Source organism: Prionailurus bengalensis, chromosome B3 (assembly GCF_016509475.1).
Source record: "Prionailurus bengalensis isolate Pbe53 chromosome B3, Fcat_Pben_1.1_paternal_pri, whole genome shotgun sequence".
Taxonomy (NCBI): domain Eukaryota; kingdom Metazoa; phylum Chordata; class Mammalia; order Carnivora; family Felidae; genus Prionailurus; species Prionailurus bengalensis.
Window position 1 is genome coordinate 147,260,803 of NC_057355.1, and position 15,302 is coordinate 147,276,104.

The following is a 15,302-nucleotide window of genomic DNA, read 5'->3' on the forward strand; positions in this document are numbered from 1 at the left end:
CCGCCAGACCCCCGCGTTTAGTTAGCAAGCAGCCCGCACTGCAGGTGGGAGGGAAACAACGGTCCACACGGACGGGTGGACGCCAGCCCACAGGGGCGCGGCGCGGGGACGGGCCCCACGCGGGAGGGACAAGGCCTGGCGCCCCCCGCCCCCGCCTCCCCGGGCCCGCCGCGGGCCTCGGTGGGGGGCGGGTACGGCCAGCCGCGCCGGAGGAGAGCGGACCCCGCATCTGGGAAGGACCGGCTAGCGAGCGTCAAGCACGCACAAACCCTCAACGCAACGCAGCCGAACTCCAGCACGCGGAAACCGGAAGACCCGGGCCCGCGCACAGACACCGGCCACCAAGCGCGGACCGTGCGCGCAGAGCCACGGCTCCCCGAGCGCTCCCGCCTGCGCCTGCGCCGCCGTCTCTCCCAGCCACAGCCCGCGGGGGCGGGACCCAGGCCGCGCGCGCGCGCGCGCGCACGCCGTCGGCGAGCGGGCGGGGCGGCTCAGGCCGCGCACGCCGTCGGCGAGGGGGCGGGGCGGAGCCGGGCCGGCGTGACGCGGCGTGACGCGGCGTGACGCGCGGGCGCCGCGGCGGCAGGGGCGAGGGTGGGCCGGACGGCGCCCCCTGCGGCCGGGCTGCGGGCTGCGGGCCGGCGGGCGGGGCGGGGCGGCCCGAGGCAGCAGCGCCCGCCGCGGCCCCATGCTGCTGCCCCTGGCCTGCCTGCACGGCCGGGTGGCGCAGTGCCTCACGGCGCTCCTGGTGCTCGCAGAGCCGCCCCCCCGGCCCCGGCGCGGCGCGAGGGTGCACGGCGCGCCACCGTCGCGCGCGGAGGCCGCCCTGCCCGCGAAGATGGCCGCGGAGCTGTACCCGGCCGCCGGCGCCGCGGCCGCCACCGCCACCGCCACCGCCACCGCCACCGCCACGGACATCGCTAACAGCAACGCCGCCGCCGCCGCCGCCGCCGCCACGGGCAGGAAGGGCCCGCCCAGCGCCCCGCCGCCCGTCCCGCCGCCGCCCGCGCCCGCGCCGCCCGCGCCCGACAACAACAACTTGGAGAGTCCCAACTGGCAGTCCTTCCACCCGACCCTGCGCGAGAGGTGAGCCCGGGCCGCGCCCGCACCCCGCACCCCGCGCCCGCGCCCCGGCCCGACCCCCGAGCCCCGAGCCGTGTGCCTCTGCCCTTTGCAGGAACGCGCTGATGTTCAACAACGAGCTCATGGCTGACGTCCACTTCATCGTGGGGCCCCCGGGAGCGGCCCGCAGGGTGCCCGCCCACAAGGTTGGTAGAGGCTTGGCCCTGTAAGCCCGCAGAGGCGACTGCCCTCCGCCTGAGTAGGGGCTGCCCTGTACCCCGGGTGCGGCATCCGCTGGGGGCAGGGAGGGACCGGGGCTCAGGGCAGCTCCTGTGTCATCCACAGTACGTCTTGGCCGTTGGGAGCTCTGTCTTCTATGCCATGTTTTATGGCGATTTGGCAGAAGTTAAGTCAGAAATCCACATCCCCGACGTGGAGCCCACAGCCTTCCTAATCTTGTTAAAGTAAGTCTGCTGCACGAGTCCGCGAGGAGGGGGTGGCTCCTTGCTGCCTGGCTGCCGCCAGCGGGCACCCTGCAGCTTCTTGGGGGCATGCCCCACGCAGCCTGAGACACGGTCCCCGCCCCACCTAGGTACATGTACAGTGACGAGATCGATCTGGAAGCCGACACGGTGCTGGCCACTCTCTACGCTGCCAAGAAGTACATCGTGCCGGCGCTAGCTAAAGCCTGTGTTAATTTCCTGGAGACCAGCCTGGAAGCCAAAAACGCCTGTGTCCTGCTGTCCCAGAGCCGGCTGTTTGAGGAGCCCGAGCTGACCCAGCGCTGCTGGGAGGTCATCGATGCTCAGGCGGAGATGGCTCTGAGGTCTGAAGGCTTCTGTGAGATTGACTGGCAGACGCTGGAGATCATCGTGACGCGGGAAGCCCTCAACGCCAAGGAGGCCGTGGTCTTCGAGGCCGTCCTGAGCTGGGCGGAAGCAGAGTGCAAGAGGCAGGGCCTGCCGGCCACCCCGCGCAACAAGAGGCGCGTGCTGGGGCCCGTCCTCTACCTGGTCCGGATTCCGACCATGACCCTGGAGGAGTTCGCCAACGGCGCTGCCCAGTCGGACATCCTGACGCTGGAGGAGACCCACAGCATCTTCCTGTGGTACACGGCCGCCAACAAGCCCCTCCTCAGCTTCCCGCTGACCAAGAGGAAGGGCCTCGCCCCGCAGAGGTGCCACCGTTTCCAGTCCTCCGCCTACCGCAGCAACCAGTGGCGCTACCGCGGCCGCTGTGACAGCATCCAGTTTGCCGTGGACCGAAGGGTGTTCGTGGCAGGGCTGGGCTTGTACGGCTCCAGCTCCGGGAAGGCCGAGTACAGCGTGAAGATTGAACTGAAGCGGCTGGGGGTGGTCCTGGCTCAGAACCTGACCAAGTTTGTCTCGGACGGCTCCAGCAACACCTTCTCGGTCTGGTTTGAGCACCCCGTGCAGGTGGAGCAGGACACCTTCTACACGGCCAGCGCTGTCCTGGATGGCAGCGAGCTCAGCTACTTTGGGCAGGAAGGCATGACGGAAGTGCAGTGCGGGAAGGTGACCTTCCAGTTCCAGTGCTCCTCGGACAGCACCAACGGGACCGGGGTCCAGGGTGGGCAGATCCCAGAGCTCATCTTCTATGCCTGAGGTGGCATGGGTACGCCGCGAGGGGCGCCGGGAGGGGAAGGGACGTGCAGGAGGCCGTGCTACCCCTTCACCCCCCCGCCGACTGCCTCGCTGACGTCATTAAAGACCTTGCTTAGTTTGTACGTCTCTTGTACGCGGTCGGCTGCGGCCAGAGCGGGGACACGCAGGCTGTGCTGCACGGCCACGGCCCTGCCCGGGTTTCGGAGTCCGGGCCGCTGGGCAGCTCTGGGGTTCCGAGACAGGCTTCGGGCCCCTCCCGGTGGTGCCCACGCTGCGTGCCCTGTGGGCTTCGCCGGCTCCCACCCTCACAGATTCAGAGTGGTACTACGCTTAACCTAAAACTTTCCCTTCAAAACCAAAATTGGAAGAAGCCACCTAACGTAGTCTTTCTAGCCGGGTCTCAGAGTTTCAGCAAGACAAGAGCCACCGGCAGGTGAACGTCCAAAGGAGCGTTAAGCCGGGCACGCGCCTTCCCACGTGTCTGTGGAGAGGGACTCCCTTCCAGCACACAGCAAACCCTCCCGTGCTGGTTAGAATCGAACGGCCTCCCTGGCAGGCCCCGTCTGTCCCTGAGCGTGCCCTCTGCTGGCAAGCCGGGCTGCCACCACCAGGGCGTGCTTATTGCTTTAGAAGGCTCTGGAAAAAGCTGGGTGTGTGTGCTTGCGTCTGTACTTCCTAGAGCGTCGTAGCCTCTCACACGAAGCCCTGCTGTGAAGCTCAGATTTGAGGGGGGTAAAGTGGGGCTCTCTGCTGGGTCCACGCCTCCAGACCCGGAGCGCCAGTCTCCTGCCTCAGGCTCGGCAGCAGCTTCCCTGGCGGGCCCTGGATGGCCTCTGCCCAGGCGGGCTTTGGGGTTAAGCAGGCTCTTTGAGCCCCTTGTCTCTATTCTCCCAGGCCACACACTCTATTGGTGGTTGCTTTGTTTCTGAAAACAACCTTATCTTCACCTCCACAGGGAGGGACCGTGTCACTGGCCACAGGAACGTGGCCTCTCGGGAGAGGGTCTGGGCTGGGAGCAGAGAGCCACAGCTGTGTGGCTACTCCATCCAGCAGCCCTTCTGGCCTCCGGGCCTGTCCTGCAAGACCCCTCCCGGCTTCAGGGGACCATCCCGTGGGTTACCCAGCACCGCGCCCCCAGCCCGCCCTTCCTGGCCCTGCACACTGCGCCTCCTTCGTGGGCAAAATCGGGAGCAAGCCCTCCGAGCGGGCTGAAAACAGTTCTTGGTGAGGCTCCGGTGAAGGCGGAATGTGGCTAGGAAAGCGGCACTCCGTCTGCAGGGGTCCTGGCCTCCCCGAGGCACCTGCCTCCAGCCCTGTTCTCACGAGGCGGGCGGGCCCCCAAGGCAGCAGCACCGCTCGCTCTCTGCGCGCTCACCCACAACCGCCCCCCGCCGCCCCCCGCCAGCCCCGCCATACCTATTGCTGGTGCGTTGATGCAGAGCTCTCTCGCCAGGAGGAGGAAGGTCTTCCCCAGCACGTAAACGTTCACCTGTCACGAAAAAACCACTACTGAGAATAGCAATTTAGAAAACGTTTGCTTTTTTCTCTTAAAATATGCACTTCGTTGTTGAGTCCGCAGAGCCCAGGTAAGAGCTCCCTGCCAGCCCCCATGAGCCCACGGCAGCCCGGGGCCCTGCTTCCCAGCCCCAGGCAGCTTTCCAGGCCCCACCACCATCTCAGCAGTGACGATTTGCTGAGGAAAAAAGCTGCCTGAGAGACAGTTAGCAAAGCGGAAGCACGCGGAGTGCAAGGTGTGTAATTCAGAGTGGCGTGAGCCCGCACGTTCGGGGCCTGCTGGCCACGGCATGCCGTGCTCCCAACGGGCCCGGGAGCCATGGCCTCGGCCCCCCGCCGGGAGCAGCTCAGTCGTGGCCGTGGGTCTCCGCAGATCTCGGCGACACGCCGCCCACTCCCACCTCGAGTCCAGATCGGCTGTGGAGCCCAGCACCTGACCAACCGCAGCACCCAGTCACGTACTCCTGGACGCGACCCTCCAGTGCAGCTGGGCCTCGGCCGCCCTGAGAGCCTGCCCCGTGCCGGCCTGGGCACACTGTGGGAGGGGGGCCTCTGAGGGGTGCTTGACCACAGGCATGGAAGAAGCCGGTGCGCTCGGGTGGGGTGCAGAATTGGGAAAAGCTCAGGCTTGGTGCCCTCCCGCCCCTCCCCTGGGACTCTCAGGCCTCAGTATCCTGGCCCTGGCCCTCTGTCTCTGGTCTCCCCAGGGAGTTTCTCTGCCTAATCAAGCCTGGCCTATGAAGGCCCGGATGAGGGCTCTTTCGCCGGGGCCCAAGGGGACGGACACCAGAAAAGGCCTCTCAGGCAGCACAGGCAGGTGCCTGCGGCCGTCCGGGAGCGCTAAGGGATGGTACAAAGCCCCCTCAGAGGACATGGAAGGTGCCAGCTTGGGCAGACCTGCACTTCACATCCAGGCCTCCTCCTGGGAGAAGCCCCGCTTCGCAGGGCTGGCGGCTCACGGAGCATGCCTTCCGAAGGGATTCAGCCCTCAGCCTGCCCACGCGTGCCGCGTCTCAGTGTGTCCGTGTGTGTGGACGTTCTATGAGCGCCCCAGCCTTTGCTGGGCTCCCCCAAGTTCCTGCAACTTGACCCTCCTGACCTCATGCCCATCTGGAGCAGAGTGGAGCTCAGTGTCCCCCTCACCGTCTCCTCCCACTGCCGCACCCGCCGGTCCCCCTTCACGCCTCCCACCCTGCCTGTGTCCCAAGCAGATGAAGATCTGCAGGAAACAGTCCTCTGAACGGACTTCAAATGGAAAGTCAAACTGTTGAAAGGCCACACCCGCACAACACACACGGTTATTGCCAGAGACGCTAACGTGCACCAGCACGCGCCAGGAGCTCTGAGGTGTTTGTAGCTTGTCTCTGTGAAGGCGGCCGGTACAGCCGGGCATGGCTAGCCAGCACCCCCCATCCTGTCCACCCGGCAGATGGGCTCTCCGCCCAGACGGCCCTGAGTGCTCCTGTACCAGCCATGCCTGAGCGGGGGCCGAGCCCGGGGAGAAAGGTCCACTCGGCGAGCGTTCACACAAGAACGGATGGGAGGACCCGTGTCAGCCCCCGGCAGCCAGAGCCCCGGGCGAGACCCTCACCCGACACGCTGCCCCACACCCACAGACAAGCACACAAACACGTCCGGTGTGTGCTGCTCCCGGCCCGGCCCCAGGGAGACCCCGCTGATGGGAAGGGACGCGGCCCAGAGCCTGGGGCCGGCTTGGGGGTACTGGCCGGCTCTGCCCAGGTCCCCCCACACCCACCCAGCAGGCTGGCCCAGGGGCCCGAGGCACACCCCTCCATCTCGGGCAATAAAAGCTCACAGTAAATTGTGCGGGTTCAGCAGGCCGGCGCAGCAGCTTCCCCCGGGGCCTCGGTCCAGCCCGGATGAGCGAGAACACGCACCCCTTCTGTCTGGCCCTGCGCTGGTTTCCCATTTCCAACGGTGTGAAGCAAGAAACCGCCAGAACACCACCCTGACCCATCCAGGCTTTGCCTAAGGGCTTCTGAGCATCTGCCCTACACCAGACGCACTCCGTCCTTTGTGGGAAGTCCCGGGACGGAACCGGGCCCGTGAGGCCACATCCTCCCTCCCCACCTCCCCCTTGGTACCGCACGTGCAGTGTTCCATTTCCACGATCCCAACAGATGACTGTTAGCTTGGCCAGAGCACCTCAGAGGACTCCTGAGAGACGCCATTTACGAGGACAGCTAGGACGGCGAACACGCAGGTGGCATCTGGTTTTCGTGGAAGCCCAGCCTCGTCAGCACTGGGGGGGGGGGGGGGGGGGGGGGGGGCCTGCGGCCCAGGTGCACCGGGACCCGACCACGCTTTCCGCGCAGGCGTGGAATCCATGAGCGCCCTGCACACACCCTCACACCGTGGACGCGTCTGTGCCGTGACACACCCCCCCCCCCTCGTTTTAAAGAATCTCCCTTGTCTCGGACCAAGTACACCTGGGTCTCCCCACTGGTTCTGAGGCCGAGGCCGCCCGGCTCCCAGGACCACAGTGTGACCCGTGTTTACTGCCCCCTCCCAGCTCTGAAACAGATCACACCCTGGCGCATCCTGTGCCCCAGTCCCAGCCTCCCTTGGGAAAAGGGCTCAGGAAGGAAACCAGTCTACCTGGAGCAGATCACTGAGGTCGAGGAGCATGTCTGTGGCAGGAGTCAAGGAACACGTGCACTCAAGCCATGGACCCCCAGTTACCCGACAGCCTCCCAGAGGCACCGACCACACACCCGGCCACCGGACCTTGTTGTGAATCTAAGCTCGGCACGGATCGAGAGGAGTGAGGCATCGGGGCTGCTCACGGAGCCCTCTGTGAACCGCTCCCAGGACAGGGGGAGAGGGGCCGTGAATGCAGTCCTCACAGGCCCCACATCCCGTGTGGCACAGCCCAGAAGCACGTGACGACACTCGGTCTGTCCCTCGAGCACCTACTGACAGCCACCCAGGCACTACGTGTGGCCTCTGCCCCACGACTCGTGGCTCCTGGGGAACAGACACGTGGACAGAGGGCCACCCGCCCTTGGTGGCTGGCAGGCACCTCCAGAGTGCCGGTGCTTGAGGGGACAGCTGTGGAGACTCTGGCACGGGACCTGTGATCACTCTCAGCAGGCGATTAAAGAGTCACCAGATTATGTCCTAAGTGAGGAAACTCAGCTGGACACGTACACAAAAACACAAAACACAAGCCACCGAGTAGGGCGGCTCGTCAAGAGAAGAGAAACTCCATGTCACTCACGGGTCTGCTGTGGCTCTGAGAAGGTGAGGACGAGAAATCCCCACGTGCTGAGTCAGAGCCCAGACCAGGCATCGGGAGGGTAACCCCGGGCCCAACGCATCAAGAAGAAAGGGCTCCCCGAGGCCACAGCTTTGCACAAGGTCCCAGACATCCCGCCCCCACCTTTAAGGTCCTTGACTAAAAGGCACCGTGTTTCTCGGTCTCTGAAGGCACACCGTTAAGCGGGATACGCCAGGGAAGGCCGGGAGCAAAGAGGCCGGGGAGGAAGGGAGACCAGGAAAGGAAAGGAAGTCGAGCTACAGGAGGGAGTGGTGACCCGTGGCGCCAAAAAGGACACAAGAAATGAGCCGAGCCAAGAGGCGGGAACCACAAGACTCCGTGTCCGTGACGGTCGGAAAAGGCAAAGCCCCAGAGACGGTGAAGGCGTGGGAGGTTGCCCGGGTGGGGGAGGGGCGCACGGGTGGAGCACAGGGGCCGTCCGGGGCGGCGAAGCCACTGCATGTGACGTTCCTGGTCGTGGACACGCGGCACTGACCGCACACCTGTTAGACCCACGGAAGGCACCACAGCACGTGACGGGAGCGAGCCCTGGTGTCAGGCGTGGGCCTGCGGTAAGGACGTGACGCTGGGCCGTCAGCCGTGACTTTCGCAGGTGTCTACGCACTAACGCAGGTGTTGACAGGGAAATGGAGGGGTGGGGGGGAGGGGACAGAGGCGCATGGGGGACTCACAATTTTTCCTTAACCTACAACTGCTCTGAAAAATGAAATCTATTACAAAGTAATAACAAAACAAAGGCAAAAAGATGAGTAAAAGTTTTGAACAGACACTTCACAGGGAGAAGCCAGGAGCCAATAAGCACATAAGAAAGACCTTGCAAGAGAAAGGCAAACAAAGTGCCCCCCGCAGCACCCAATGCCGGCCTCACGCGCTCTGCGGGCTGGGGCGCAGCGGGACGGCCCGATGGCGGGAGGCCGGCCGGCTTCCTCTAAGGCTGACCCCGCGCCCGCCTCCGGCCAGCTCCTCCCGGCGAGGCTCTCGCTCACAGCATGCGGATGCGCATCCACACAGGGCTTCGTACAAACGGCCAGAAGGCCAGAAGAGCCCAGACGACCGCCCCCGGCAGCGCCGTGGCAGGGCGTGCACTCCCACACGGAGCGTGCACCACAGCGCGGGCCCGCAAGCTCACCTAGTGACAGAAACCTTACAGAAGAGGCCTTCCCTTCACCTGACGTCTGGAACAAGCCGAATTAGCCCGTGAGAATCCTCAGTGGGTGCCTCGGGGGGGGGGGGGGGCCCTGACCAGAAGGGACCAGGTTGCCCTGCGTCCTGCTGCAGAGACGTACGTCTGTCAAAACCCCCAAGCGTTTTGTTTTATGCCGATCTCCCCTCCAAGGGAAAAAAAGAAACACAGACACGGAGATCCGGTCAATGACTTGGCAGCCGAAGGGCGCGTGGGGGCAGGCAGGCGTCTGCACCTCCCTCTGCTGTGGGCCGAGCATCGTGAGGCTGGGGAGGTGTGCGATCCCCGCAGCAAGCCCTGGGGGAGTGTGTGTGTTTCAAACAGGAGACGGGACTCCAGGCGCAGCCAAGGAGATGCGGCTGCTCTCCTCGTGACACCGGAGGAGACGCGCACACGCGGCCGGTGCTCGCCGGCCGGGCAGCAAGGGCCGCGTGAACAACGTGCTTCCCCACACGGGCGCCCACGCTGTCGTCATGAGTGCCCTCGGGGCCCGGCCCACAGCAGGTCCCCCGGCTGAGGGGCACGTGGGGATGTGCCGGTGGCTCTGGAAAGTCTCACCTGGCCGGCCAGCGGGCCTGTGTCTCCACCGCCTGTGAGGCGGTGCCCCCCCCCCCCCTTCCTGGCACAGGGGCACCAGCCCCCTTCACGTGTGCTGGAATCATAAAAGGTCAGCAGGACGGGGTGCTGGGCACACCTTCCGGTGGCCTGGAGCCTGGTGGCCTCCCCTGGTCCCTGACATGCTCTGCTAGGTGGCACTTCCGCTCAGGGAGCACCAGCTTGGGGTGTCGGCCTGCGAAGAGATGTGCGAATACAAACACTGTTCGCACGGACCAAAACGCCGGCGCTCCCGTGGCCCCACAGAGGATTTTGAGGACGTGTACAGAGGGCTCCAGTGCCACGGTGGGGCGGCCCACGCTGGGCCAGCAACGCCCCGGCGTCCGGATCCACCACCAGAGGGACAGGCGACCACCTGGCTGGCGTGTGCGGTGCCGGGAGAACAATCAGATGAGGCTCGATTTACACGGACACCCGTTTTCAGTAAGTGGGAAAGTTTACAGAGATTCGATGATGGCAGAGCAAACAGTTAAAAGACCATGACATTTGTCTACATGGCCTCAGGTGGGAGTGTTTCCTCAGGGCGCCCAAAGAGAGACGAGGAAAATGGCGTCAGCGTGCGGGCCAACGGGAGGTGTGACAGGTCGAGCACGTGCACAGACACCACACTTCCAGCTCACGGTGGCGGGAACGGTCGGGGCAGCAGAGCTCCCAACCGGCACCGCGGCTCCCGGGCCCCGGCGGGGACAGACGGGGCGGGGGGGGGGGGGCGGGGAGCGCCCGGGGACAGCGGCGCCCTCTGCACCAGGAGCAGACGCGTCCGCCCCACGGAGGCCGGCCTGCCCGGCACCCACCCCCTGTCCCCCGTCCACCCACACCCCCTTCTGCAGGGCTCTGGCCCTGACTGATCTCTCCCCAGGCGATTATTTATGAGCCCGACACACTTCTGCTTAGACAGGAGCTCACAGCCACGCCCCACGAAGGACAAGAGCCACCAGGAACACCCAACACCCTGTCCACTGAAGAGTTGTGCCTGGTAAAGACGGAAGTGCCCTGCAGGGCTCTGAGCGCCCGGTCCCCGCACGCCGACCCTGCTCCCCCCGCACTGAGCCTGAGGCTGAGGCATCCTGTGGTGGGCTCTCCCTTATGTACACGACTCCTCAAATAATTGACACGGGCAGTCATCGTCACTCTGCAGGCCATTCCCACACTCTGGAGGTGCCCACAGCCCACCCTCCCAGCTCCACGCCACGGCCTGTGCCAGCTGCCTGCCCGGAAGAGGTGTGGGAAGGGCCCAGGGCCAGATTCCAGGCCGGCCGTATGCGCTGGCTCACCGCCGGCCCTGCCTCCCCAAGTGCCAGGGAGGTGCAGAGCTCAGGCCCGCACCCCAGCCCGCCCCGGCCCCGGCCAAAGGTCTCGGCTCCCTCCCCAACCACGCTGAGATGGTCCATCCCGCGCTGGCAGCTCCTGGTTCAAGCCCACCTGTATGTGCCCAGGGCTCAGGCTCAGCGAGGGGCTGAGCAGCACAGGCCCCAGACGCGGTCTGCACTCAGGCACCGTGCCCATCTCTGTGCTGCGGGAGGTACCTGCTCCCCCACTGGCTGGTGGCAGGCCAGCCGGCACCTGTGACTGGGAGCTCGGAGGAGGTCAGCACACCTGAGGCACAGGGAGTGGCAGCCAGGAGCTGCTGTGGCTGGGAAGACAGGGAGGGCGAGGGAGACAGGAGCTGGAAGCTGCAGCCTGCTGGCCACAGAGGACAGGGATTCTGTGCCACGGGGAAAGCCATGGAGAGTCCAGGGAAGGAAGGAACAGGCCCTGACTTAAGTGTCGAAAGGCGTGCCCACAGGCTCGAGACAAACGCACCCAGGGGCCCGGCGCTCGGAAGCAGGCGGTGGTTGGGGGTGGGGAACAAGCGGAAAAATAGATAAAAGGCAGGGGAGCAACTGGGAGCCCCGCTGTGGGGAAGACCCTCAAAAGAAGGAGGGCCACGCCAGCAGTCCGTGCTCCCGCTCAGGGGACCAGCTGCCCCGGGACAAAGCACGGCGCCCCCTGGAGGAAGGTGGACTTTAAGTCCGGGCACTTCCAAGGGCAGGCAGCACCTGACGAGGTGGCCGACGAAATGAGGCTGGCAGTCGGGCCCCGGGCGACCAGCCTCTGCTGGAGCAGGGCTTGCTCCCCACACTGCCCGCCCCTACGAGGACAGCAAACCCCCTCAGAGGGCAACTGCCCACAGCCCCTCAAGTTCTCAAACACAGTATCTATCAGTTTAAGAAAAACTTGCCAAACAAGAGAACAGGCATGACCAAATACCCCCAAACCAGTACAACCAGAACCACCGATGATCCTACTGATGGGAGTTACTAAAGACCTTTGTGTAACTACAGAGATGGGCCACTTCACCAAAGACTTAGAATCTAATGAGAAACAGTAATTGAAATTAAGAAATTAAAGAGACTGTTAAAAACTGAGAACAAACTGAGGGTTGATGGGGGGTGGGAGGGAGGAGAGGGTGGGTGATGGGTATTGAGGAGGGCACCTTTTGGGATGAGCACTGGGTGATGTATGGAAACCAATTTGTCAATAAATTTCAGAAAAAAAAAAAAAAAAAAAAAAAAAAGAAATTACTAGACGGGTCTAATACCCGGTAAGACACAGCAAAGGAAGGGTTGAGGGAATCCAAAGGTAGGTTACTGAAAACACTCAGATTGAGACAGAGAGAGGAGAAGAAGAAAAAAAATACAAAACAGAAGGGAAAATGCAGAACCCAAGGTGGGACGTGAGATGTGCATGTGACCCAAGACCAGACGAGACGAGAGGATGCAGGGAACCCCAGCTGGGACGGGACGCGGCCTCAGACCCCCCTGGGACACAGGGACGGGACGGGACGCGGCCTCAGACCCCCCTGGGACACACGGACGGGACGGGACACGGCCTCAGACCCCCCCTGGGACACATAAAACACATGATGCCACCGATTCTAGAGACGCCCCACGGACACTAGGCTGGACAAACATACTCCCTAAAAGCAGGGACGACAGGCTGGCTGCCCTGAGAAACAGAGACAAGATGATGCAGACCAGCGACCAGCCCTGACCGGGGGTGGGCAGGGATGACCCGGGAGGGCCGCAGGAAACACCTACAGGCTACCCAAACAGCTTTCAAAATAAACATGTTCTGGGGGCACCCGGGGGCTCAACCGGGTAAGCGTCCGATTCTTCATCTGGGCTCAGGTCATGATCTCAATGGTCGTGAGATCGAGGCCCGTGTTGGGCTCTGTGCTGACGGTGCAGAGCCTGCTTGGGATTCTCTCTCTCCAGACCCCCACCCCGCCCTTCCGGCTCACTCTCCATCAAAATAAATAAAAATAAAATAAAATAAACATTTGAAAAAAGAAGTAAATAAAAACAACGATGTCTCACACAAACGGCAGCAGAGAGAATCTTCCTTCCAGTGGACACACTAAAAATAAGAGTGGAGTTCCTAAGACGGGAGGTCCCAGATGACGCAGAGAAATACAGGATGGAACGGTCAAAAGTGGGAAATCTGAATGAGCGCTAACCTCCAGCAGCAGTGGGAGCAGTGGCCACGGGGACGCCTGGGCCAGTCCACGTGCCTGGGGAGTACTGGTACCCTAGTCGGAGGTGGAACCTGAGAAGTCAGAGGCACAGGGGCACATAACCTAGGCCAGCGGGCAAAATAACGACAAACACCTGCATAGTGGACAAGGTGTTTAGAGGAAAATAGTATGGGGGCGCCTGGGGGTCTCAGTTGGTTAGGCAGCCGACCGCGGCTCAGGTCGTGATCTCACGGTTTGTGGGTTCAAGCCCCACGTCAGGCTCTGTGCTGACAGCTCACGGCCTGGAGCTGCTTCAGATTCCGGGTCTCCCTCTCTCTCTGCCCCTCCCCTACTTGTGCGTGCATAAACGCTCTTGCTGTCTGTCTCTCTCTCTCTCAAAAACAAACATTAAAAAAATTTACAAAATAAAGGAAACTGGAGTAATAAAACACTTGATTTCTCTAAGACATCATGAGAAAAAAACAACAAAGAACAAATGTAGCAAACAGAAAACCAGTAGCGGAATTAAATGCAAACGTACCAATGAGCACATTTAACGTAAATGGATGAAATTCTCCAACAAAAAATATTTCAAAACTGAATTAAAAAATCAGAGAAAAACACATGACTCTACACTGCTCACAAGAGACACATCTTGGGGCGCCTGGGTGGCGCAGTCGGTTAAGCGTCCGACTTCAGCCAGGTCACGATCTCGAGGTCCGTGAGTTCCAGCTGCGCGTCGGGCTCTGGGCTGATGGCTCAGAGCCTGGAGCCTGTTTCCGATTCTGTGTCTCCCTCTCTCTCTGCCCCTCCCCCGTTCATGCTCTGTCTCTCTCTGTCCAAAAATAAATAAACGTTGAAAAAAAAAAAATTAAAAAAAAAAAAAAAAAAAAAGAGACACATCTTAAACACATCAGGAAGGAGTGAATTTTAAGGTGGAAACAGACCCCGTGAATACTAAGCAAGCAGAAGGGAGCAAGTCCACTTGCGGCACGTCAGACAGGGTACAGCTGAGGGGAGAAGCGCTCAGGAAACAGGTGGACGTCCCGTGGCATCCAGGGCCCACCCCCCCCCCCCCGGAAGGTGGGTCTGCGCCCTCCCCACCACGCAGCTCCGGCATGTGGCGGGCGTTGGTGGGGTCAAGGGGAGAGTCGCAGCCCAGCCCACAGGGGCGGCGGGAGGCCGCCACCGTCCTGCAGAACAAGCAGACACGAGCAGGATTCAAGGCACACAGTTAGCCAACGCACGCGCGACCGCAGACACACATTCTTTTGAAGCGCGCACGCACCCCACCAGAGCAGACCGCGCGCGGCGCTGTGCGCGCCCCGTGGAGCGCCGGAGCGGGGGAGCGCTCGGCGAGTGTCCTCGGACCACACAGTTACGCTGCAAACCGATAATCCAAAGATAAGGAGAGAACCCCCAACCATTGTCAAAACGGGCAACCCAACTCTGAATGGCACGTCAGGACTGAGCCACGTAATTAACATCTGCCTGGAGGGGAAGGGACAGTCTCTAAGGCTCTTATTAGGAAAAACAAAAAAGACTAAAATCAAGAGCCTAAGCATCGGTCTCAAGAAGCTAGAAAAATAGTAAATCAACCCCCCCCAAAAAATAGAAGGAAAGAAAAGGTGCCACACACACAACTGAGTGGGTTGAAAAAGCAAGAGATCCCAACAGTCAAGTCGTAAGATTAATAACTGAATTTTGTAGACTTGGACATAATGTCAACATACAAATCTCAGGGTGCCCAGCTGGCTCAGTTGGAAGAGCACGCAGCTCTCGATCTCGGGGTCATGAGTTCGAGCCCCATGTTGGGCGTAGAGATTGCTTGAATAAATAAGTAAACTTAAAAACATATACACAAGGGCGCCTGGGTGGCTCAGTTGGTTGAGCGCCGACTCCGGCTCAGGTCACGATCTCGCGGTCCGTGAGTTCGAGCCCCGCATCGGGCCCCTGTGCTGACAGCTCAGAGCCTGGAGCCTGTTTCGGATTCTGTGTCTCCCTCTCTCTGACCCTCCCCCATTCATGGTCTGTCTCTCTCTCTGTCTCAAAAAAAAAAAAAAAAAAGAAAAAGCATATACACAGGCCGCCTGGGTGGCTCAGTCGGTTAGGTGTCCGGCTTCGGCTCAGGTCATGATCTCGCCGTCTGTGAGTTCGAACCCCGCATCGGGCTCTGTGCTGACAGCTCAGAGTCTGGAGCCTGCTTCGCATTCTGTGTCTCCCTCTCTCTCTCTGCCCCTCTCCTGCTCGCGCTCTCTCTCTCAAAAATAAGTAAACATTAAAAAAAAATTTTTTTTAAAGCACACGAACTCAACTGTACTTGTACACACACAAGATGCCATCTACGTTAGCACAAAACAGACTTGGGAACAAATCTAACGAAGGACAGGAAAGGCCTCCTCCTCCAAGATAACGAAGCATCCCTGGAAGCACAAAACACCGGAAGAAACAGGGCTATTCGTTGCCTGGAAGATTCAGTACTGTTAAAACGAACGTCACCTTCAA

The 15,302-nt window shown here is 61.9% G+C and overlaps 2 protein-coding genes across 3 annotated transcripts in view; one reads left to right on the top strand and one right to left on the bottom strand.

Moving 5' to 3' along the window:
* BRF1 (BRF1 RNA polymerase III transcription initiation factor subunit) overlaps positions 1-15,302 on the bottom strand; it is a 58,662-nt gene that overhangs the window by 20,796 nt on the left and 22,564 nt on the right. For both annotated transcript variants that reach the window (XM_043557124.1, XM_043557123.1), the window contains exons 4-5: positions 6,822-6,853; positions 4,104-4,176 (exon numbers count right to left, since the gene is read on the bottom strand). In XM_043557124.1, the coding sequence (XP_043413059.1) occupies positions 4,104-4,176; positions 6,822-6,853 (105 nt within the window). The remainder of the gene's footprint in view (positions 1-4,103; positions 4,177-6,821; positions 6,854-15,302) is intronic.
* On the top strand, positions 619-2,809 carry BTBD6 (BTB domain containing 6). The gene is made up of 4 exons (XM_043557125.1): positions 619-1,086; positions 1,178-1,268; positions 1,408-1,526; positions 1,655-2,809. Exons 1-4 carry the CDS (start codon positions 689-691, stop codon positions 2,685-2,687), a joined length of 1,641 nt encoding a protein of 546 aa, XP_043413060.1. The 5' UTR covers positions 619-688; the 3' UTR covers positions 2,688-2,809.